Raw genomic sequence first — 24,790 nt, 5'->3', positions numbered from 1 at the left:
TTCGTTAATTACAACTTGATTCGTGCGAATCAGGATGTAATTAAATAAAAAACGGTAACTTAAATGTAGTCGTTGCTAATTTGACAGACTTACTTTACTTTAATTATTGTTAGTTTAGTCATACATATAATCAATGTTAATTCGAAGTATAACTAAATAGTTTTATTTTGAACAAAGTAATGGTGAATAAAATAAATCAAACAATTTTAACTCCGCCCACAAATAAACTGTTAAAGAATTACTTTGATTACCAGTTTCATCTTTTTACCCTGATTGATATGGTTTTATGCTGGCACTTATTTGTGACAGTCGGCGCGAAAGAGTTAAATTTCAATTGCTGAAACTTTTGTTTCACACTTTTGTTGCAAACAAATTAAAAGCAAAGGTTCATTAATAATTTGTTTCCTTTGCCATTATTTGTTTGAATTTAAATATTTTGGAATTATTCTTCCCTCATTTGAAACTTTATGGTTTATTACCCATTTGTAAAATGGCTCTTGGTTTGAATTTGATTTCGTCCACACACTTTTCAGCTTTGTTCAACAATAATAGTAAACAGTGCGCATGCGTTGCTATGGCCACCGCTGCTGTTTTTCTTTTCATTTTCACCAGCAGTCATTCTTAATGTATTTACATAATAATAATTTAAAGTATTTTTATATTTTTTTTATTATTAAAGTATAATGACTGGCTTGACGGTGATTTTGTAATAATAAATATGAAGGAAAAATCACAAGTTCTTTTAATTAATTTTTATTGGTGATTTTATTAATTTTTTTCTCCTAATGTGTTCGTTTGAATGTCGATGCAGTGCAGCGATAAATTTGATATTCTCCATAAAGCTGAATTATCATAGAATCTTGTATACATTCAAGGTATTTAATACTTTCCTTGCCTGTAAGGAAATTTTATTTAGAATAAAATAATCTCCAATTCTCAATTTGTCGGAACTCGCTTTTTTCTAAACCTTGCATTTTAAAATACCAGTGGCGGCGAAACATCCATAAAGGGTTTGTAACGCAGTGTAGCGTCCTCTTTAATCCATGTTGTTATGTTCTCTTTTTGTTCTTCAGTAGTTGTTCTCTTAAAGAAAAGAAGGGAAAAAAAAAAGAAAAGCACTTTCTGCCGCCTGCTTAGCTCATTTTTCACGCCGTGTTCGAAAGAGTTTTAAAATAGCAAAGGCTGCGGCACCAAAAACATGCTGGCAATTTTTGTTTTAAATTTAGATCCGGTCGAACATATTTAAGGATAAGTTTTCGGCAAAGTGTTCTTTTGTTCACCCCGGCTGAACACAGAATATAAATAAAATATTCTTTTTGTTAAAAAAGTTTTATTTCTCATTTTTATTTCGATTATTTTTTTTTTAAAGTTCTGAAAAGAAAAACTTGATATTTGACTTGAAAAACTTGATATTTGACTGAAAAAATAAAATTATTTGATCAATATAATTTTTTTGTCTTGAGTTTTTTTTTTGTGTGCTATAACTTTAAAAATATTCAGTAGAATTTGACAAAAGTTTTGGAGCAATTTATAATTAGAAACGCATCGTTTCAAAAAAAAATTCCTAATTGTTTAGACACAGGGACCCATCAAGACTAATTAAGAATTGTTAAGATATAAAACTTTAAAAAAGGTTGGTATTAAAACTTACACACAAAATGTTCAATTGAGGTTTGTGTGCTGTACTTGCATTCGAATGGAAACTTAATAAAATAAGGATTATATTTTGCTATATAAGTTTTTTTTAATATTAAAAAGCAAAGTAACAAGCATTAGAAACAATTTTGTTGCGTATCATTTCGAATCTTCTCTTAATCAGAAACTTAGAGAACATTTTTTTTTTCTTCTTCTTTTTAATTTAATTCTGAGAAAAATAAAAAATTTTTTGCAGACTTATTAGGATTTGAAGCAAAAAAGAAAAAAAATTTCTCGAGCATCTGAAATTAATTTTGTTTTCTTTTCCGCCCTATTCGATTCAAAGACTTTAAATAAATATGATATTCATTACCTCCTCTATGCGTTTTAAAATATACAAATGTAAATATTTTCGTCCAAAATGAGTGGTTTCTAAAAGTTAAATGGGAGAATTTCTTCGAGAAAATTTCTGATACGCACGTGCTAAATTATATTCACAAAATACAAAAAAAAAATTAAATAAGAAAGAACAACATACACGATTATTTTTGTATTTGAATAAATATTTTCTTGGATGCAAAACCTGAGAAATTTTTTTTTCACCGTTGGTTTGTTAAATTTCGCAGAAACGAAGAAATTAGTTTCTTTTTTAATGAAGTAAAAGTATTTTAAACAAATATAGATTTTTTACGAAAATTGTCCGAAAAAAAATGACAACTAATATATTTTAGTATGCGGGCCACAAAAAAAGGGCTTCGAGGGCCGGATGCGGGCCGCCACTTGGAAACCCCTGATCTATAGTCTGTTCTTAGTTTGAAACGAATGTGTATTTCGCACTCCCAGAATTTTTTTTCTTTTCTTTTCTCCATGATGGCTGATATTTGTCTTCACCAAGATTGGCAAGACGATATTGAAAATTTTCATTATTTCACTTATGTGCATTCTTTGAAAATAGGACTCGCGCATATCAAATATGAAACCAAGTTTCAAACGAAGCCTACTTCGCAAAAAATTATGTAACATTCGTCACGCCTCTAGCTTTAGTGTAGCTCTAATTCTGCTCCAGAAGTTGTCTGTTCATTATTTAAGTGTGGTGTAGCTCTAATTGTGCTCCAGACGTTGTCTGTTTATTATCTAAATTTTTAAATGATTTCTTTAAACATTTTTTGACATAAATGGGTATTTTCTGAAAATGATAAGACTTTATATGAAGCAAGTTTCAAAATAAATCCTGTTCTGAAAAAAAATTATAAAAATCGTAAAATATCCAGGTTTATTGTATCTCTATTTATGCTCTGTGTGTTTATGGAATAAACTCAATTTTTTTAAATGATTTTTTTTAAACATTTCTACACATGATTTGATATTTTGTGAAAACCTGAAACCAGTTTCAAATGCTTGCAAAAAATTATGATAAATTTTAAAATTGTCCACGTTTTTCATATGTTTATATGTGGAAGTATGTTATAAGTAGAAATGACGTGCCTTGAACTAAATTAGATTTTAACTTTCTATAAAGATTTCGACGTTTTTTAAAATATATGAAACTCTTAATAGCAATGCAGTTTTTTAAAGAGTAAAACACGTTTTTTCAAAAATAAATAAATTATAAAATTCGTATTATGTTCACCCTTACATAAACGCTGTGAAATCTCTGAATTTTGTAAACTCTAGAAAATTGTGATTTAAATTGGCTAATAATTGTAACTTTAAATCAAGGATTTAGCGCTTGACTTTCATTCCCACTCATAACTTTATTATCACAAAGGGTTAAGCATAAAACTTAAATATAGCTCGTTTTACCCTCTTTTGTATTGGTACCAGAAATGTAAAAATTTTTTTTATTTATATGATATACATATATATAAATATATATAGTTTCAAAATGAAGATAAAACAAAGGAAAATTACAGACATATGAAAAAAGGGGGGGGGGGAGAGAAAATAATAAAAAATAACAAACAACTGGGGAAAAAATTAAAAAAATGATAATTTTTTTTTAAAAAAACCGGAAAATAAAAGATATAATCTTTTCATCAGCCCACACGATTATATCCGCAAAAAAGAGTGCTTTCTGATATTGTATCAATGTAGCCAAAGCAAAATATATTAATACAATAGTGTGAGGAGGATTCAAAAAAAATTTTTACAAAAATTACAACAAATAAAATAGAACACAAAATGTAAAAATAACGCGTAAAAACAGAAAATAAAATAAAAGGAAAAACAGAATAAAACATAGATGAAATATAAGTTTCATCTATAAAGCGAGCAGCGAATTCAAATGTACTTAACATAGACGGGAAATTTTTCAAGAATGATTTAAAAAATATTTTCGTAACAAGATTGCCAGATTGCAAAATACGAAAACAAAAGCGCAAATATATATATATATTATTCCTGTATTGTACATATGCGTATGTGTTCTTAATTAAATACAACACTCTTTAAACCTAACATAGAATAAAATTTTAATCATACAAACTGTCAGCAAATACATAAAACGATAAGTAAGGGTGTTGCCAAGACAAGAAAGGTAAAAGTAGTAAACTAAAAAACATGACGCAGGTTATGCACTTACGCCCGGAACAATTCATAACTTAAACAGTCGAAAAATTTATTTACATAATTTATTTGAAATAAAAAAAATATTTAAAAATATCGCAATTATGAAGGCTAGTCATTTTCTTCTCCTAATAAACATGTCATTTTTGTATCTTCAATTCTAGTATTTTGTTATTACATAATATTAGGTAACTTGCTCAAACAGCGAATTCTTAACATGCTCGTTGCATCGAATTCACTCCTTAAAACGGTACTTGCTTAAATACCGAATTCTTAACATGCTCGTTGCATCGAATTCACTCCTTAAAACGGTACTTGCTTAAATACCGAATTCTTAACATGCTCGTTGCATCGAATTCACTTTTAAAACGATCGTTTTAAAAAAACGGAACCTTATGAAAGGGTTTTGTTAGAGAAGGGCCAACTGCAAGTAGCCAAAAACTAAACTAATGAATGTTAAGGTAATGAATGAATGTTAAAATAATGAATGGTATCTCTCTTAAAAAGAATTCTGAAGTGAGTGTCCTAATTATAGCGACAGGTTTGAAACAAAAGGGAATGTTACCTTCCTTTTGACCTTGGCCTACTTTCTTTCCTCCCCGCGAAATTGTTTTGAGTAGAATAAATTTTATTCTCTTTTACGAGCACAAAGAAATGAATGCTCTGCAGATTTGAGAAAAAATATCTGTTTACCCTGCATTGATCTTCCGCATTCAGATATCGGGAATATCAATCGATTCGCAAACATATGTCCATTAATTTATTCTAAATGTGAAACTTACCTTTTCGATGGGTTTAAAAAATGATGCTCTAAAAAAATATGCAATTTTTAATTCAAATAAATTATCAGTATTAATATAAAATGGAATTACGATCAGTTTGATGATGTTAAAACATAAATTCAATAAATAATTGAAAAATTTATTAAAGAGAAGGAAAAAAAAAAACGGAGAGCATTGTATACACTCATTTTTGTGTATATGTTACTGAGAATGACAGAAATGGGCAGTTGTTGACTTCCACCGGTGAATGTAGACAATCACATAGTCGCTTTGGTCAACGTTCGAAGTATAAACTAGGTCTAGTTAAGGGCCACTGCCCGGTATACATTTGCCCGGTATGCCCTACAGGAATGTTTTTTAAAGGATTAGTGCCTCCCGAACATTGATATTTCTCCTATTCTCTCCTCAGCAGATATTAAAATATCGAATAAATATAATAATATCGTCGAATAAATTAATATCAAATCAGATATGGCAAATATATATTATATTTCTTAGAGCCGGGTTAGCCTGGTCGGTAGGGCGTTCGTGGGTTCGAACCCCGACGGCCGAAGACTGTAGTAAAGTGACTGATGCATGTTAAATCTGTCGAGTCGCGAAAGTCCTCCATATTCCCATAACAAATCAATACCTCTGGGGGTACTGGATTGGAGATCGATCGTTTTCTGATTCAGGCCAAAATTACGATCTGTGGATGAATGAATGGGTTCGCCCTGTAAACGGGTGTGACGTATGGTGTGGCAGAAGTCGAATTCTTGGCCATAGATAGCGCCACTGGAAAACCAGAACAATCGAACCCCCTCTGCCCAAATAGGCATACGTCAACAACAACAACAACAACATTAAATTTCTTAAAAATAATAATCTGTTGATAAAAAAATTATCACAACACAATGGGTGTAGTTATTCGAATTCAGAAAGCTGCATAAAAATTCTAAGAATTTTGTTAAATAGTATAAAATTGGGTAAATTTCCTTTTATGAAATTTGAATTAATACTTATACTTGAGTTGTTTTTTAAGTAAATACCTGATTTCATTAGAATAAATATTCAATGACTCGAAATTCGGGCGTAATTCGTTTTCGAATCAAATTTGACGTAAATTCATACAATGTTCTTTGCTTTAAGTGGTGTTTTTTTTTCTGGCGACTTTTTTCAAAAGCTCTTTTTTTTCCGGTTCTTTACGGTATTTTTTTTCTTCTTCTGTTTACCATTTGCTACTGTGAGAATGATCAAGATGATACTTTAAATGATAAGAGTACCTTATTTTAAAGGATGTAATATGTGACCGGCAAAGTTTGAAATCCGGCATTCTATAGAATGCCTAGGCATTGTATATGATACCAAAGACTAGCCGGCAATGCATGAAACGATATATATTTCACACATTTCCTAGACATTCTATAGAATGCCAAATGAAAAACCGGCAAAGTATAAAATCTTCTGTGGCCATGCTAGTAAGGGTGACGAAATGGATATTTTGTGCAATATTTGCTTTCAAACTGAAAATAATTGTGACTTAAATGTGATTTTTTTATATGAACATTTTGTTTCCCTTAACACTAGATTGCATAAGGATGTCATTTTGACGGCTTTTAATTTCAATTAGAAAAACAATGATGTAAATAACGACAAAATTTCTCAGAATTTCGTACAACATATAATTTTTTTATTGTTAATATTAACTTATAACTTGTTATATAACTGTAAATAATGTAAATAATATAAAAAACAAAATAAATGCTTTGGGGCAATATAGGTATATACTAAGTTTCAGTATTTCTAGTGTTAATAAGAAAAACATAAATTATGTTTTGTACAACTTTCATTTTTCTTTACACATTTTGAATAAATTTTTTTAATGGCACTCTCATTATTATTTTGGGATAACATTTTAATTTTTGAGAAATGCGCATCATTTACATAATAACCTCATCAGGACGTTATTTGTCCTACTTTGCCTAAATAGCATTTGTCATTCTATAGAATACCTAGGTATTATACACAATGCCTAGGGAAAGTATCTAATACTTCTCATATTTCATACCTTGCCTAAAAACATCCGGCATTGTATACAATACCTAGGCATTTTATAGAATGCCGGCGTTTCATACTTTGCCGGTAACATATATATCAAGATGGGTACTTTAGATTAGGTATGAATTTAATATGTACTGTATTTTGAACTAGAGTTTTTCTATACAGTATATTTGTTAATGTGAATGATTGAAATAGATGGTTGTTGATTTCCACCAGTGAATGTTGATAATTGCATACTCGCTCTGGTATACGTCACAAATATAGACTAGGTCTAGTGAAGTGCCCGGTATGCCCTACATAAGTGTTTTCTTTTAAGTTCAAGTGCCGCTAGCCAGCATGCATTTAACCTGTACTCCGAACACTGATATTTCTCCTAATATATCCTCAGCGGATATTACAATATCGAATAAATATAATATAATCATCGAATGAATTGATATCAAATCAGATATGATAAATATTTCGTGTCATTCACAAGTAAAAGTCGACATTCTGTTGATCTCGGTCATTCCCAGTTTCATATACAAGGTTATTCATAATTCCCTCTGGGGGTTTCGAAGCGTTATAGTTAAAAAATGAAGACGAATATGGCAAAAAAGGAACATATGAAATTATTCCGAAAGTATTCAAGTTTTTATTTAAGCAGTTTGCCGGTAGATGGCAGTAACATGTACCACTGAAGCCAGCTGTAGTAAACATAAAAGCTGTAGTAAACAGAGAGAATTATGAATAACCAATATGCTCTCGACTTTTATAATGATATTTATTTATTATAAATTTCAGTTATATGAATGATTTCATTTTTCTTCTTTTTTTTCTTTCAGGACAAAATTCGTCTGCTTCAAGAGGATTTGGAATTCGAAAGGGAACTCCGACAAAGAGTAAACTCTATACTATTCTATTTATTCTATTCTATTTATTTTATTCTATTTATTCTATTCTATTCATCCTATTCTGATTATTCTATTTATTCTATTCCAATTATTCTATTCTATTTATTCTAATTATTCCATTTATTCTTTTCTATTTATTCTATTCTACTCATTCTATTCTATTCATTCTATTCTACTCATTCTGTTCTATTCATTCTATTCTATTTATTCTATTCTATTCTAATTATTCTATTCTATTCTAATTATTATATTTATTCTATTCTAATTATTCTATTATTCTATTTATTTTATTCTAATTATTCTATTCTATTTATTCTATTCTATTTGTTCTATTCATTCTATTCTATTTATTCTATTCTATTTATTCTATTCTATTTATTCTAATTATTCTATTTATTTTATTCTATTTGTTCTAATTATTCTATTTATTGTATTCTATTTATTCTATTCTAAATACTCTAATTATTCTATTTATTTTATTCCATTTGTTCTAATTATTCTATTTATTGTATTCTATTTATTCTATTCTAATTATTCTATTTATTCTGTTTATTGTATTCTATTTATTCTAATACTTCTATTTATTGTAATCTATTTATTCTATTCTATTCTAATTATTCTTATTATTCTATTCTATTTATTCTAATTATTCTATTCTAATTATTCCAATTATTCTATTCTGTTCTATTCTATTCTAATAATTCTATTTATTCTGTTCTATTCTATTCTATTCTCGATTTTATTCAATTTGATAACTCGGATAAATGCCGATTTATTTATGAATGCTAATTTCATTTTGGTCATTATTTCTTTCACTATGTGAATGATAAAACATACAATCACTGGAACGATTTAGATCATTTCTATATTTGTTTTTTAACATTGTATTCTTTATGTGTTTTAAGATATTGTAAAGTGAAAACCTCAAAGCAATTTATCTATCATTATAAGCACATAATGTCAAATACAATGTGTCTCTAGTTGAACAGCGTTAAAATGAAGAAATTCGAAGGGTGTTTATAAAGTCCCGGACCCATTTTGATGTTTAATAACTTATAAAATAATAAAGATAGATTGATAACATAAATGGTTAGATAGACTCAAAAAGTTTCATGACCTTTTTCAATGAACTTCCACGTGTGGATGGAGAATCTTTTTGGAAAATTCTTCTGCAATTTCTCTGTATTTGCACTATCGATTTCGTTTCTATGAACCACCATAAATTCTGTGCTTTCTCTTGTGGTGTATGCATTCTCTTTAATATCCGCTCAAATATAACATCACATGGAAAAGTACTACATAGAACAAACAAATCAAAAGTAAACATAACATTGCAATAGTTGCCAAAAACAAAAGAGAGAAAAGTGCAATTAATAAGCAGACGATATTTAGAAAAGTACAGATATTTAGACTGGAAAATAAAATTATCTGAAATTAACCACACGAGCAGACGATATTTACAAAAGTAAAGATATTCAAACCTGAAAAGGAAAATAATATGAGTTATTCCATCAATAAATGCCATAAGTTTGTTTATATCTCCATTATTTTACGAGTTATTAAACATCAAAATGGGTCCGAGAATTTATGAACACCCTGTATTGAGTATTACAACATAGCCCGATATCTTATGTTAAAATTGACCCATAATATTCAAATTGGACCACGTATTATATTGCCGGGCACTAATCTACCCTACCTGAGGGAATCATTATAGGCTTAATAGGGGGTTCACAATGTGGTCCTATAGGTTACTATGTATGTTTATATGTAATGGTGTGTTGAATAGTGTTAAAATGAGGAAATTCGAACCAAGATCTCGGATTTTTCCTTGAAAAAAGTTAGAACATTTCATCATTCAATAATTTCATACGAATGACTATTAAAACAGTTTGCTTTATAATTTATTTATTTCTGAATTACCAGGTTGTTAACTATAAATATTCTATCAAATACTTACGTAAATTGTAAATGTACAAGGTTCCAAAAAAGAAAAGGAAAAAAAATACTAGGCTTACATTAAATACCAGGTACTAAATACTAGGTACAAAATACTAAGTAACTAATACTAATTAAATACTAGGTAAAATTTAACCCCTATGAAATGGTGTCTCAAATAAATGATTATCAAAATTATTTGTTTGGCTGTGAAAAATATTTCACAATGTAAAAGCATTAGTATTTCATGCTCGGAAATAATAGGTTAAGATCGAACAGTGGGTTAAGATCGAACTGTGGGTTAAGATCGAACTGTGGGTTAAGATCGAACTGTGGGGTAGATCCGGGTAAATCGTTTCTGGTGAAATGTGTTCTCTTTATAAAGGATAAACTCTAAATTACTTTCTACTATTGCTTGCCTAAAAACTTTACTCCCTTCAAAAATATATTCATTGAGAATAATATCCGACATGTTTCAAGCGCTCGAAAACAGACACCCATTTTCAAGACTTGCCAGACGTGAATGAAAAAAAAAGTGATTTGAAGTATAAAACGTTTACGATACGTTTGTCTTTGTAGACAGTGATACTGATTTTCAAGATCTGGCCCACTCGGTTGCCCCCAACTTTCAGAGGCTGAACTTAACTTTAATTTACCTTTTTTAGATGTTCTTACCCTGCCTTGATTATGTTCCATCTCTGTTTATCATGTTATAACCACCGTTGAACAGCAGATCCAATTTCGGGATTACGACCACTAATGTTCAACTCCGTAGCCTTGTCATTTTCAACCCAATACAGAAGACAAGGGAACTCATGGATTTGGTGAAATATTGGGTGGAATTTTGCCTTCGTGGAGGACTTTTTGAGAGAACTCACTCGCATTTGCTTCACATGGAGAGGAAAACCACGAACATATTTCATGGTTAGCCTGACGGAAAGGGGACTCATGATCCGTCTACCATTGTGGATATTTTTAGGCCAGCACTATGTTCGGTGCCAGCCGGATTCGTATCGACCATTATAAATCCTAGAATTTTTTAATTTTATTATTTAATTTCTTAGATTTTTAAAGCTAAACTATCATAACAAATTAATACCTTTTAAAAACTCTTACAATTAAAATAGATGTATAGAATTATATCCGAAATATTTTCGTTACATTATTTATCGCTCCATAGAGTTGTAAATTGATAAAACAACAACCATTTGCCACAAGGTTTAATCATTAATAAGTGATTAAAATTACAAATTAGCGAAAGAGATTATGTATTTTAAGAATTCGCGCTTAGTAAATCTCTAAATTGTATACTTAATTGTTAATGAAAAAACTTTTTAATTATTGGAAAAGTTGCTTGTCATGTATTTATTGTGCGAGACAATTCATGAAGAATTGACAATTTATCAAAACCAAATATAATTGTATAAGATCATCAAAAGAGAACAAGACGAATTTTATTTCTTTTTTAAATTTTTTTCAAAATGTCACAGATTGAATGCTTTTATATTTATAGTGGTTCTTATTGTAAAAAGTATTTTTGAATGAAATCAGTTGAACCTCGCTAACTCGAACCTCGATTTCACGAATTTTTCGATACTTCGAAGAAAAAATAATTCCCTTTAAATTTCCTATACACTCAACGTAAAAAAAAACCTTGATTTCTCGAATTTTTTTTCTTCTAATACCTCGATAATTTGAATTTTTTTTCCATAAATAGTGGATTTTTTTCTGAAAATAAAAAAATATTTCAAAAAAATTTTAAGAATAGATAACTAATTATCATAATCACAACCAATTCTCAAACAAGCACTTTCTGCAGTGGACACTGTAATGAGATTTATTGAGAGATAGCCGAATATGTCGGAGGAGACATTTAAAGCTACAGTCCACTTAGAAAGTGTTATAGACAAACTTTCTTACACATCTCTAAGGCAAACAACAATTGAATTTTTTTAAATGTAAAAAATGTTTTTAGAATAAATATGGAATAGTAAATAAGGTATGTAAAGAATATATTTATTTATTCTACCATCGACAACATGCGATTTTCGATAATTCCAATTTTTTCTCCTCTCCCTTCAAGTTCGAGATATCGAGGTTTGACTGTATATATATATATATATATATATATATATATATATATATATATATATATATATATATATATATATATATATATATATATATATATATATTTCATTATTATTATCCTATGGAAGAAGGGGAAGTCAGGAAGAAAATTAAAACTTTATCAGAAACGCCATCGAATCACTACTGAGGTACGCGGAATGAAAAGCATTAAAACTTGTTTCATTGCTGGAGGAAACCTGGAGTAGGTAAAATGTGATTATTTCTAAAGATTTGAAGCAGAAAATCAAAACGATCTTGATTATTTTCTTTTCTTCCTTCCTGTTAGTGAATGGACGGAGTTCGGCAGCGTTTTTGTTTTATTTCCCGTAGTTTAATTATTAATTTAAGTAACCCAGATGAGCATTTCTTTTATTTTTGAAAAGTATTCAAAAGTCATTTATTGAGAGTGGCTATTACGGAGTTTTCTGTAACTTCGGGTTTTTATTTGTAAATCAAAATTTAAAATTTGGAGAAAAATTGGTAATTTTTAAAAAAAAATTTATGTCCTGAGTCGTGGTGGCTCAGGGGATAAAGCGTTCGCCTCGCAATGAGGCAAACTGGGTTTGAATTGCAGAGATGGATGTTCAATGAGAATTCTGCACCCGTGCTGACACAAAATATCCTCAGGGTTTAGATTTCCCTTGTCGTTAAGCTAACCATGGGAGGTTTTCCTTAGCATGGGAGGTTGTCGTTAAGCAAAATTAAAATCTATGTATCGACACTGAACATTCCATTTACAGAAGAGTGTGCTGTGGTCAAATCTTCTCTGTTGCTAAGCAGCTTTAAAGAGTATAGTAGAACAGATCTAATTCATACCAGCGCAAGAAGAAATTTCCTCCAAGCAACGTAGAGTGTTCCCTTATCAAACTAAAAAAATTTACTAAAAATATGAATTTGCACCTTGCAATAGTATCGAACTTGTTGTTTGTTTTCGAAAAATTTATGGGAAAAGCACGAATCTCTCAGCTATTTCTGAATTTTGAAGCGACTCATATTTTGTGATGCCTGTTTCAATGACTTCGATGTCATAATTTAAACCTTTTCTTAGTGTTTTGCTCTCCTATATTATTAAATAAAAATTCGTTAAATACAAATATGAAGGTGCATTTCGACATTTTTTTCTCAATTATATCATATAAAAAGCAGTTTCCAACTCTGATATGTATTCCAGACATTTTCACCCATCCATCGTCCCCACAGAGTTGCAAAGTTTGTATTAGTATTGAAAAACATATAATGTATGTTTATTTAGTGTTACATTTTATTTTCTCAAAATCCCGCGAAGTTTGTCTTGAAAAATTTCAGAATTCTATCACCAATTTTAGCGCAAAGGCTGACTTCATAACTATTATTGGATATTTACGAAATTTGGCTTTGAGATAGTGCAGAACTGTTTTATAGTGGTAATATTTGATCACTGGATTAAAAGTTATTAAAGTAAGACTAAAGAAAGAATGTTATTGTTTCAGATCGAACGCGAGAAATCCGACTTAACTGTCCACTTGATGCAGTTGACTGAAAGACTGGATGAAGCAGAAGGTTCTTCAGAATCACAGGTCAGTCATTTTTGGATCGTTATGTATATATATATATATATATATATATATATATATATATATATATATATATATATATATATATATATATATATATATATATATATATATATATATATATATATATATATATATATATGTTACGGTGTGAAACACCGAAATCTGGAGAATGTCGACATTCACGTAGTCGCTTGGTGTATGTCCGAAATATTTGCTAAATACCCTTATTTCTGACTCTCACCGGTAAATGTCAACAATCACATAGTCGCTTTGGTGAATGTCCGAAATATTTGTTATATCCAATTTTATATTAATAGATTCGTTAATATTATTATATTTATTTAATATATTTATATTTATTCTATATTTTAATACTTACTGACTATAGATTAGAAGAAACATCAGTGTTTGGAGTATCGGGCACATATATACCGGCAATGGCACTTGACTTTAAAAAAACATCAGTGTAGGGCATACCGGGCAAATGTGTACCGGGCAGTGGCACTGAACCTTAAAAAAACATCAGTGTAGGGTTAAAATATCGAATAAATGTAATTATATCCACGAATAAATTCATATAAAATCGAAAGTAATAAATATTTCGGACATTCACCAAAGCATATCTGTGATCGTCGACATACACCGCTGAGGGTCCGAATGTACAGGAATGTAATGAAATATTCGATCTTTCACTGCCGTATTTGGCGTTTGTCGACATTCACCGGTGAAAATCAACAACCACCGATTTCGGCCTTTTGCTGTGACATTTTATATATTTATATGTATGACATATGTCATACTTATCATTTTTTATCGTGTTTTTTGTATTTATTTAATACGCTATGTATGTGTGTGTGTGTTACCATGAATGATCGAAATCAAGAGAATGTCGACATTTACCGACGAATGTCAACAATCACACAGGGTGAATGTCCTAAATATTTGCTATATCTGATTTGATATTAATTTATTCGTTGATATTATTATATTTATATCTGCTGATATATTACATCTGCTGAGGATTGATTAGGACAAACAGCAGTGTACAGAATACCTGTTACTGTTCAGTGGCACTTCACCTTAAAGAACATTAATATAGGGCATACCGGCCAATGTATACCGAGCAATTGCACTTAACTAGACATTTACCGAAGCTATTAATGTGATTGTCAACATTCACCGTTGGAAGTCTACAACCACGCGTTTCCGTCATTCACATTAACACATTCACAGCAAATAAGTATTTTTTTGAATGTAAGTAGATGTCTTTTGAAGACTGATTAATATGCAGAGATTAATTTTAATGCTTGTGGAAGCGAACTTTTAATGCATATTCTGATTTTTCTTAATAGAATATAATAAAATTATATATTTATTATTATTATTGTTTATAATATGTTTATTATTATTAATGTATATAATGTAGCGATTAACAATGTTTTCTCAGGAGCTTAATTCTGTGATAAGTTAAAAATATTGACAAAAATTATAAAGTTTTTTTAATGCAGTTTTTTCAAAAAAAATAACCTCTTCATAAAGCATCATCATAGCACAATGGGTTTAGTTATTGGAGTTCAGAAAACTGTTTAAAATTCCTTAAAAATTTCGTGAAGTAGTATAAAATATGTGAAGTTCCTTTTATGAACTTTAAGTTAATGCTTGTACTTGAATTATTTTAAGAAAATATTTTAAGCTATCTTATTAGTTATGTTTGTTATTTAGTTGTTATCTTTGTAGTTTTCTTGCGCATTTTTTTTAATTCGCTTAATATCTGTAATCTTATAAATGAAAGAACTTGTGAAGAACTATTGTTAAAGTAATTTGTTGACAAAGTTGTTGAGATCGCTCGATTTCCATACCAACTGCATGTGACGGTGGTTAGCAGCATTTCTTAAAGGCAGTTCATGGCCATTAAAACAGTTTGATAGAAATATTTTTGACTGAATTTATCTGATCAACCAACGATTAGTTTTATAGTCAAAACGTTTACAAAATGTCTTCATTGACGAAATTCACTTTTTAGGATTAAAAAACAATTTTATTATATGAAATATGTATATATATATATATTTACAATCGGACCTCTATTTAGCGAAGTCGCTGAATCCCGATAATAAGTTCGTTATATGGATACCTCATTAAATGGAAAAATCACCTTTTAAAGAACTTGAACAACGCAAAACAGGTTTTAAATTCAGAAACATTAGGCATCATTAAAGTTGCAACGGAAGCGCCTTTATCTTGTAAACTAGTATCTACTATTTATTTTATAAGTCTTAACCATAATAGAAAGTTGTATGGAAAGCAAGAATAGAGCAAAACATTATCCAGTGTTACGCTATCATGCGACATGCATTTTCAACTAAAAAAAAAAGCTAAATTTATGCATGAATTGATATTTATTACAAAAGTAATTTTAAACATACATTATTACCGCATGCGTTCTTTACTGATTCCTCTAGAATAACTTTCAGAGAAGGCAGTAAAACATAAAGTAGTGGAAAACCAATTCAAGGTCGTTTCCCCCATAAAATGCGTTAACAAATTTGGAATGTTCTGAAATATTTTGGAAAATAGGGAAAGTGGCTCTCAATGAAAAGTTCGTTAAATAGGAGTCCGAATATATATATATATATATATATATATATATATATAGTAGATATATATATATATATATATATATATATATATATATATATATATATATATATATATATATATATATATATATATATATATATATTGAGAAAATAATAAAAAATAATGACAAGAGAAGAAAATTAGTAAAAATAATTTTTCAAAAGTATTTACAAAAAATATAATTTTTGATATCCAAAAAAAAGAAGAAAAAAAAAGAAAGAAAGAAATTAAAAAAGCACTCCTTTTTGCGGATATAATCGTGCGGGCTGATGAGGAGATTATATCTTTTCTTTGTTTTGTTTTCCTGGTTTTTAATTTCTTTCCTCCTTTTTTTTTTTTTTAGATATGAAAAATTACATTTTTTTAAATACTTTTGAAAAATTATTTTTAATAATTTTCCTCTCTTGTCATTATTTTTAATTATTTTTCATATTTTCTCAATATTGTATGAGTTCTATATACTTGCAGCTTACGCGCAGTTAATAAAACTTATTAATTTTCTTCGTTTTTCTCCTTGTTTTTATTGTGCTATATATATATATATATATATATATATATATATATATATATATATATATATATATATATATATATATATATATATATATATATATTATATTATATATCATATATATTATATATATACATGCATACATTAACATGTATACATAAATAATGTTCCAGTGTGAGATGAACAAGAAGCGTGACACAGAGTTGTCGAAACTGAGGAAGCTGTTGGAAGACGTCCACCTGGAGAGCGAGGAGACAGCCCACCACCTCCGCAAGAAACACCAAGAGGCCATCGCAGAAATGCAGGACCAAATGGACCAGGCAAACAAGAACAGGGCCAGGTGACTTTATTTTCACACACACACTGTATTTGCATGGTTTGTCTGGTGTCTTGATCAGTGATGGGCATCATTCATGAAAATTTTATCCATGACTAAATTTATTCTGAATGATTATTCATATAAAAATTTAGTCATTATTCATCATTCATTATGCAAATGTATAAAAAATTTTGAATAATGATTGATGAATAAACTCATTAGTCATGACTAATTTTTTTGAATAAAATTTCGAATAACCAGCAAAAAATGCAATCGATATGTCTTTGTCTATAACGAGATGCAAAACATCGTTTGCTCTTAAACGTCTTATTTTAGGAATTTAACTATAAAACTAAGACAAGTATGAATATTTAGTTATATGTTATTCTAACTTACTCCAGCGTAACATACTTAGTTGTGCTAAAAAAGTAGATTTATAACAGTTTAGTTACTTAAGTTCATTTTAAAATTTTGTTCTAAAATCGATAAAACACAATTTCTTATAGTTTTTGAAAGCAAACGATAATCTTATTTTAAATAAGATTTTAACTTAAAAAATCAAACGCTTTTTTGTCATGTAACCATTTCTCAAAGGTATGCATTATGTTAGACAAAAGTAAATTTCCTCAAACATTATATAAATATACTTGAAAAGGATTAACGTTTTATTTGTAGTTGTCATAATCGTAGTCAATTAGAGTATTCCGTGCCCATTTTTGTTGACCAGTGAAATTAGTCAGTTACTCTTGACTAATGAATGACTTATTCTTTATTCAAAATATTTCTGACAAATGAATAAATCTTTATTCATTATTCAGATTTTGAATAATTATTCATTATTCTGAATGACAAATGCCCATCTCTGGTCTTGACCAACATTCGAAGATCTGGGGGGGGGGGGAGAAAATAACGAATAAAGGTGTTTGATACCATTCCAATGCTGTAAGAAAATAGTCAAGTAATTATTAAAGTTAGAGAATCTAGATATGGTTATTTAATTGTAATAGTAGGTATTGCTGTTATTGTGGTAATAGGTACTGTGATTATAAGTACCTGATATCGGAACTGTGGTAATAGATCTGTAACGGAACACCCAAAACTGAATGGCACCGACCCGTATGGATACTTGTTTAGAGTTTTCAGTGAGATCAAGTTTTTTTCTTCAAATATTCAATATATCCGGCTTGAAAATATTTTCCAATAAATGCGTGAAAGTATTCCGTACTTTACTTAATGCTTATAATTTTCTTTTTAGAGAATGCAATGCGCACTCACTTATAAGAAAAACCAGTGTATCATTATTAACAAATCAAGTGGGAGAAAAACTGTTACGAGGGTTGCTATTTATATTTCTGGCCTTGGCAACAGTAAGTGTTGCTAGGCGACCGCAGGCGATTTTAATCGAAAGCTTGATATTTTTAAACATAAATTCAGCAGACGATTTACCACTATAGCTTCATTTGTGTTGTTGACAGTAAATTGAAAAGTTCTTCTCTTTCAAAAAATGGAATTGAATTGTGAACATTTTCGTGCCATTATTTTTCATAACTTTCGACGTGGATTGTCAAGACAAGAGTGCTTCGATGAACTTAATTCTTTATTCAGCGATAAAGCGCCATCCTACAGCACTGTAAAAAATTGATATAACGAATTTAATCGTGGTCGATGTTCGAACCAGGACGAATCCCGTGCAGGTCATCCAAAATCCGTTGTTGTGCCAGAAAAGATCGATGCTGTGCGTGAACTGATAAAGCAAGATCGTCATGTGACATACCGTGAGATAGAGGCGTCTTTGGACATTAGTATGACTAGCATCAATAAAATAGTGCATGAACATTTGAGCGCAAAAAAAATTTGTTCGCGTTGGATCCCGCATAATATGACAAACGCTCAAAAAAAGGCTCGTGTCGATTGGTGGTGCAAGGAAAGGTTGGAAAAATACGTTCAAGGTACATCAAAGGCTGTGTATAACATCTACAAAGGTGACGAATCATGGATCTATGCATATGAGCCGGAAACAAAACAGCAATCAAGTGTATGGGTCTTCCAAGTCGAGTCAAAACCAACAAAAGTTGTTCGAGGAAGAAGCACATCGAAACAAATGATTGCCTGTTTCTTCGGCATTAACGGTCATGTGGCAACAGTGGCGTTAGAGCAACGCAGGACGGTCAATTCTGAATGGTACACGACCATTTGTTTGCCAGAAGTCATCGGAGAAATTCGAAAAAAGCAGAAGAACAGGCGAATCATTCTTCATCATGACAATGCGAGCTCTCACACATCGACTCAAACAAAGGCATTTCTGACGGAGCGAAAGATCGAACTGATGGGTCATCCACCGTACAGCCCTGATTTGGCACCCAATGACTTCTTCTTATTCCCACACATCAAAAATAAATTACGTGGACAACGATTTTCGACCCCCGAAGAAGCGCTTGATGCATTCAAAACGCATGTTTTGGAGTTACCTCAATCGGACTGGAAAAAGTGCTTTGAAAATTGGTTCAAACGCATGCAAAAGTGTATTGATCATAATGGAGAATATTTTGAAAAACAAAAAAACCAATTTCGATCCTACATATTTGTTTCTTCATTATTAGGCCAGAAATATAAATAGCAACCCTCGTAGAACTGCAAAAATTTCAAACGCTTTGTGGTTTATGTTTGGAATCGTCGCTCCCATTTTGGAACACCTAATTAACTTCTCAAGTTTCATTAGGTAGCGCAGTAAAGAATTTTTTTTTCTCATCGAAATGAAACGGATTTTAAATTTTAAAGTTGAAACACAATGATTTCATATGAATCAAAATTAAATTATAAAGTTTCAAGTGAATTTTTTTCCTTCAAAATATCATTATGTTGGAATTATAGAAGACAGAAAGTTATTGTTTGTTTGCAATATGATAATTAGAAAATTAAAAGAACTTTCAAAATTTAAAATGTCATTTTTTTTTGTGGTTTAATTTAGCCTATTTTCATCTATTCATTAAAATTTTAAAATACTAATGCAGTTAAAAGAGAATTAGCCATGAATGGTTTGCCGTGCATGGGGTATAGCGTAAAAAACTTGTCTCGTTTGATTTAAATTGTCAGATAAAAACCTAGTTCGTTAGCTCGACGGTATTCGAAATTGACGTATTCTCTCAAAAATAAATCAAATTTTATGAAAAAAAAATAGTAGTATTTGCGTGAATTACTTATGAAACTCCTTTCATCCATTATTACAAAAATCCTTTAATAATTGTTTTTAAGTACAATTATTTATTTATTTGATAGAAATGAAGAATTTTTTCTTTTCTTGTTAACATGTTATGAGTTAACGGAAGAAGAAAAATATCTAATCTAGTATTTACAATATATTACAATTCGTGATAATTTAATGCGAGGCATCGTGAATCATCGATGTTAATGGTTTTAGTTTAAGGTGGTTTATTAATGGATTAATGATTTTTAGTTTATACTCATGAAATTCTCGGCAATTATTACTGGAACAAACATTTTACCACATAGAAAAAACACTAAATAGTGGATTGAGTATGTTAGAGAAATATGCTGTAAGACTCGTTTTGTATTAACTTTCGATCGGATTTCCATACAAACTTAATGGTTCGAAGACTTTTCTTAAGTTGTCCGATTTATTCAAAGCAATTATTTATGTTTTAAGATACAAAGCAGCCGTTGAAACAAAAAAAAAATACTATCTCTGAAAAAGCGTCCTTTTTTTTCGTCGCCTTCAGTTTCTTTAAACCTCAAACTACGGGGGTGAGGGGGTGATGGGTCAGGGGATAGAGCGTTCGCCTTCCAATGAGATGAACCGGGTTAATATACCAGCGATGGCTGGTCCGCATCCAGCTAGCACCGACCACAGTGCTGATGTAAAATATCCTCAGTGGTAGACGGGTTAGAGTGGTAGTCTGGCTAGTCGGGGGAGGTTCTCGTGGTCTTCTTCCCTATGTAACGCAAATGAGGATTAGTTCCAGCAGGAAGTCCTCCACGAAGGCAAATTTCTCACACTACTTGATCTAGGAGTTCCTTTGTCTTCTGGATTGGGTTCAAAATGACAAGGTTACGGAGTTGAACACGATTGGTCGTAAATCCAAAATCTGCGTCGGCTGTTTAACGACTGTTATAAAACAAACTAAAATCTGAGAAACACGATTGTCATAATTTAGTCAGTTAAATCTTGAGTTTCTTAAAGTTAATTTTTGTGCACTTTGCTGTATTTCCAGAAAGGTATATATTTCTAGAAAGGTATATATTTCTAGAAAGGTATATATTTCTAGCAAGGTATATATTTCTAGAAGGAATGTATTTCCAGAAAGGTATATATTTCTAGAAAGGTATATATTTCTAGAAATGTATATATTTCTAGAAAGGTATATATTTCTAGAAGGAATGTATTTCTAGAAAGGTATATATTTCTAGCAAGGTATATATTTCTAGAAAGGTATATATTTCTAGAAAGGTATTTTGAGAATCGATGCTTAACAAATCTTTCCATCTATTCACAAAGTACTTTTTTAACACAATTTTTTTGTCAGTAGTATTTAATAATGATGCAATAAGTTGTGAATGATTCGGTATCTAAATGAACGTCATATAAAATGGCTAAAATTCCAAAATTTAAACAAATGGTTCTGAAGAAGCGAAAATTTAAAGATACGACTTTTCGAAGCTGTATTTCTCAAAGACTATTCGATTGATTGCTCTAAATTTTGAAATATTGTCATTTACGATTGGTTTAAGATTCTCATAATTCAAGAGAATGCAAAATGTTTAAAATAGTTTATGCATAGCAACTAGTAATAATTCTTCAAAATAATCATCTGGATTGGATTATCTCAATATAATTTCATTAAAAGCTAAACACTGTAAAAAAATCACCGTTTAAAAAGTTTTAGAAATGTGGTGATGTAGACAAAATAAAAAACTAAATTTGGAGATCCTTTGCTAACTAACGATTACGACCACACTTTACAAATTGTTATTTAACCACCCCCTCCTTTGAGGTTCTCCACAACTTTGAGTCAGGATTTTAAATCTGTTCAAGAAAAGAGATCGTGATTTGAACATTCGAAGTATTCCGACTCATTGGAATAGACAAAATAGTGAACGAAAATCTGATTATTGTAGCTATAATTATCTGCCTTATATAATGCGTGTTTTTTTCCTGTACTTTATGTTATGTGTGCATGAGTATTTGTAGAAATTATTTGTTCTTAGTAATGTTTATTTTGTTCATCGCATTAAAAATTCTCGTGTATTTTGTAGGGTCGAAAAAGAGAAACAAAAATTTCAAGCAGAAGTATATGATTTATTGGCACAAGTGGAGAACGCCCACAAAGACAAGGTATTTCTCAAGATGTATCAAATCAATAACACCCGTAAAATAGCTTTTTTTTAAACAAAAACCCGTCTCTCACTCATTTTCTTTGTAAATGACGGCAAGTGTGTAAAGATAAGGAAAAATATAGCATTAAATGCGCTAGCATAATTCGACTTTGTGAGCAAGTATGTGCAGATGGGAGGAAAATCTATTATCAAATGGGTTAGTACAATAAAACTATATGCACAGGCCGCAAAAAAAAAAAAACTAATCACCCTGAATAACTTTCGTTTTAATGATCGGATTTTGACGACCTAAATGCCAAGGGTTCTTGGGGGTGACCTCAAATATGCTAGTTAATTAATGCTAACTATTAAGTTACGAAATCAGACACAAAAATCTACTTTCTCTGAATAAACATATATTTTTTTTGCATACTTGGATTCTTCAAAATATAGGGGGTAGCCGCAATCTGGGAAATAGGGTCCCCATAGTTTGGTCAGGAGAGCGATTCAAAGTTCGTACCCTTTAATGTTAATTTCACTTTTTACGTTTTTAGTCATATTTTTAAAACTAATGAAGCAATTCAAAGAAAATTGCACCCAGTCATAAAACTCATTTATCCAAAGATAATTTCATGAAAAAAATAATTTTTAATAATTACTAATTATTTTTTATTATTTAATTGTATTGAGGATGAAAAAATTTTGAATTATAAGGTATGAATTTTTTTATACCATATTAATCTACATATTTTTCAATTGAAAAATCTAAAGTTTCAACTGTTTTTATTTATTAGAAGCTGAGAAAAATTAAAATTAATTATTTTTAAAAAAATAATTTGACGACAGTAAGGAAATAATTAAATGGGACGATTAATATTAAAATGTGATAAACTTGCGAGGAACTTGACTTCGTGTAAAATTTCATTCATATTTTTTTCGCTAATAATCATTTGCATTTCTTTTTATTTTTATTTCTTTCAAACTATAAAATAAGATGTTTCTTTTTTAGTCGTTTATTAATTTATTTGCAATTTAGTAGAGAAATTTGTATAAAAAATACTTTATTCAACGAATATCTGGTTTTATAAAAGTGTGCTTCTGATAGAATATGATTATACACCAGATTGTGCTTATTTAATGTGATTATTTTTTATTTTTTGATTTTGTTTTTCAATAACTGATACAATTTCAATAATATACATACGTATGCATAGATTTGGAATAATATATTTATCAATTTCTTGAATATATATTTTATAAATATTAATAAAAATACGTATTCAGCATTTTATCTTGAAATAAATTTGTAAATTATCTGTCTGCGCTTGTTTCGCAGAATTATTTATCTAACTTTTTAATTAAATTTTAACGCAAAAACTTATTTTTTATTCTACCATATATATTATTTTCCAATAATATACTAATCAATCGTTTTAGTACTTTAATTTATGTTTTCCTTTAAAATAAAATTACTTTTTAAATTATTGCTAAGTTCTTATTGAAAGAAAATTTAGATTTATTGCCAGCTATCTGAGAATTAAGTCTTGTTAAGAAATTAAAAATATTCTACTGATCACACACAATATCATTCGATGCAGAACAGCTGACTATTTACTAAGAATACTATTGTTTACGAAAAATGAAGATAAATTATTACTTTTTTTTATTGTTTCTTATTTATTCGAGTAATGAAAAGTAAATGCGTATGTGTACACAGCAAAAAACTACAACTAATTGTTTTTTTTAAATGAACAAAAAACTATGGACATACAATTTTATTTCAACATTCAAAGTTATTCGTGTGCGCTAACTTAAAGAAAGTTACCCCTTTCTTTTAAAAAGTTGAAAATATCTGCTTGAAAAGTTGTTCATATTATTTCGCAACTTTTGCACAGTTCAGAAAAATATTACTATATCAGGAAAATGTTCGATATGCCTTGATTTGTTAAACAACTACTAAAATAAAAAATTGTAAAAAGATCCGAAAAACGTGCTATTTTTAGAATCCTCATTTCAAAAATTGTTCTTTTTCTAACATTAGGATGTACTTAAATAACCTGTAATAATAGTTTTAATACACGTTTTGAAGAAATAATGAATACAAATTTGAATCTAATATTTCGTAATAAGGAAACAAGCATATTCATTGATAATTGTTTCATTGCACCGAAGTAGTTAATTCTTTTCGAAATAATCGGCCATGCAACTATTTAACTTTGACTCTTTGAACTAGGGGTCATTTCAGCATGTCATTCGGCTTTAAAATTTCAAATATAAAATTCAAAAATTACAAGAATGCGTAAGCCGTCTTTAATTAATCATAAAAACGGACAAAATCGTCGCAAAAGAAGTTATCTCATAAAAAGAATGTCAGAGTTAAAAACTGTAACAAGTGCTACTCTTGTTTAATTTGGGGTATTATAAACCTAAATTTTCCTTTCTTTTACTTT

General features: G+C 29.6%; 1 protein-coding gene across 1 annotated transcript in view; it reads left to right on the top strand.

Annotated features, from left to right (window-relative positions):
• Positions 1-24,790, top strand: part of LOC107441917 (paramyosin) — a 91,566-nt gene that overhangs the window by 11,336 nt on the left and 55,440 nt on the right. Inside the window, exons 2-5 of the mRNA XM_087149334.1 lie at positions 7,847-7,903; positions 13,453-13,539; positions 16,864-17,030; positions 22,281-22,359. Of these exons, the coding sequence (XP_087005460.1) occupies positions 7,847-7,903; positions 13,453-13,539; positions 16,864-17,030; positions 22,281-22,359 (390 nt within the window). The remainder of the gene's footprint in view (positions 1-7,846; positions 7,904-13,452; positions 13,540-16,863; positions 17,031-22,280; positions 22,360-24,790) is intronic.

This window comes from Parasteatoda tepidariorum, chromosome 8, assembly GCF_982258835.1.
Source record: "Parasteatoda tepidariorum strain Cologne lab strain chromosome 8, Ptep-v5.0, whole genome shotgun sequence".
NCBI classification, from domain to species: Eukaryota; Metazoa; Arthropoda; class Arachnida; order Araneae; family Theridiidae; genus Parasteatoda; species Parasteatoda tepidariorum.
The sequence above is the reverse complement of the archived record's forward strand: the minus strand, read 5'-3'. Positions and strand labels throughout refer to the sequence as shown.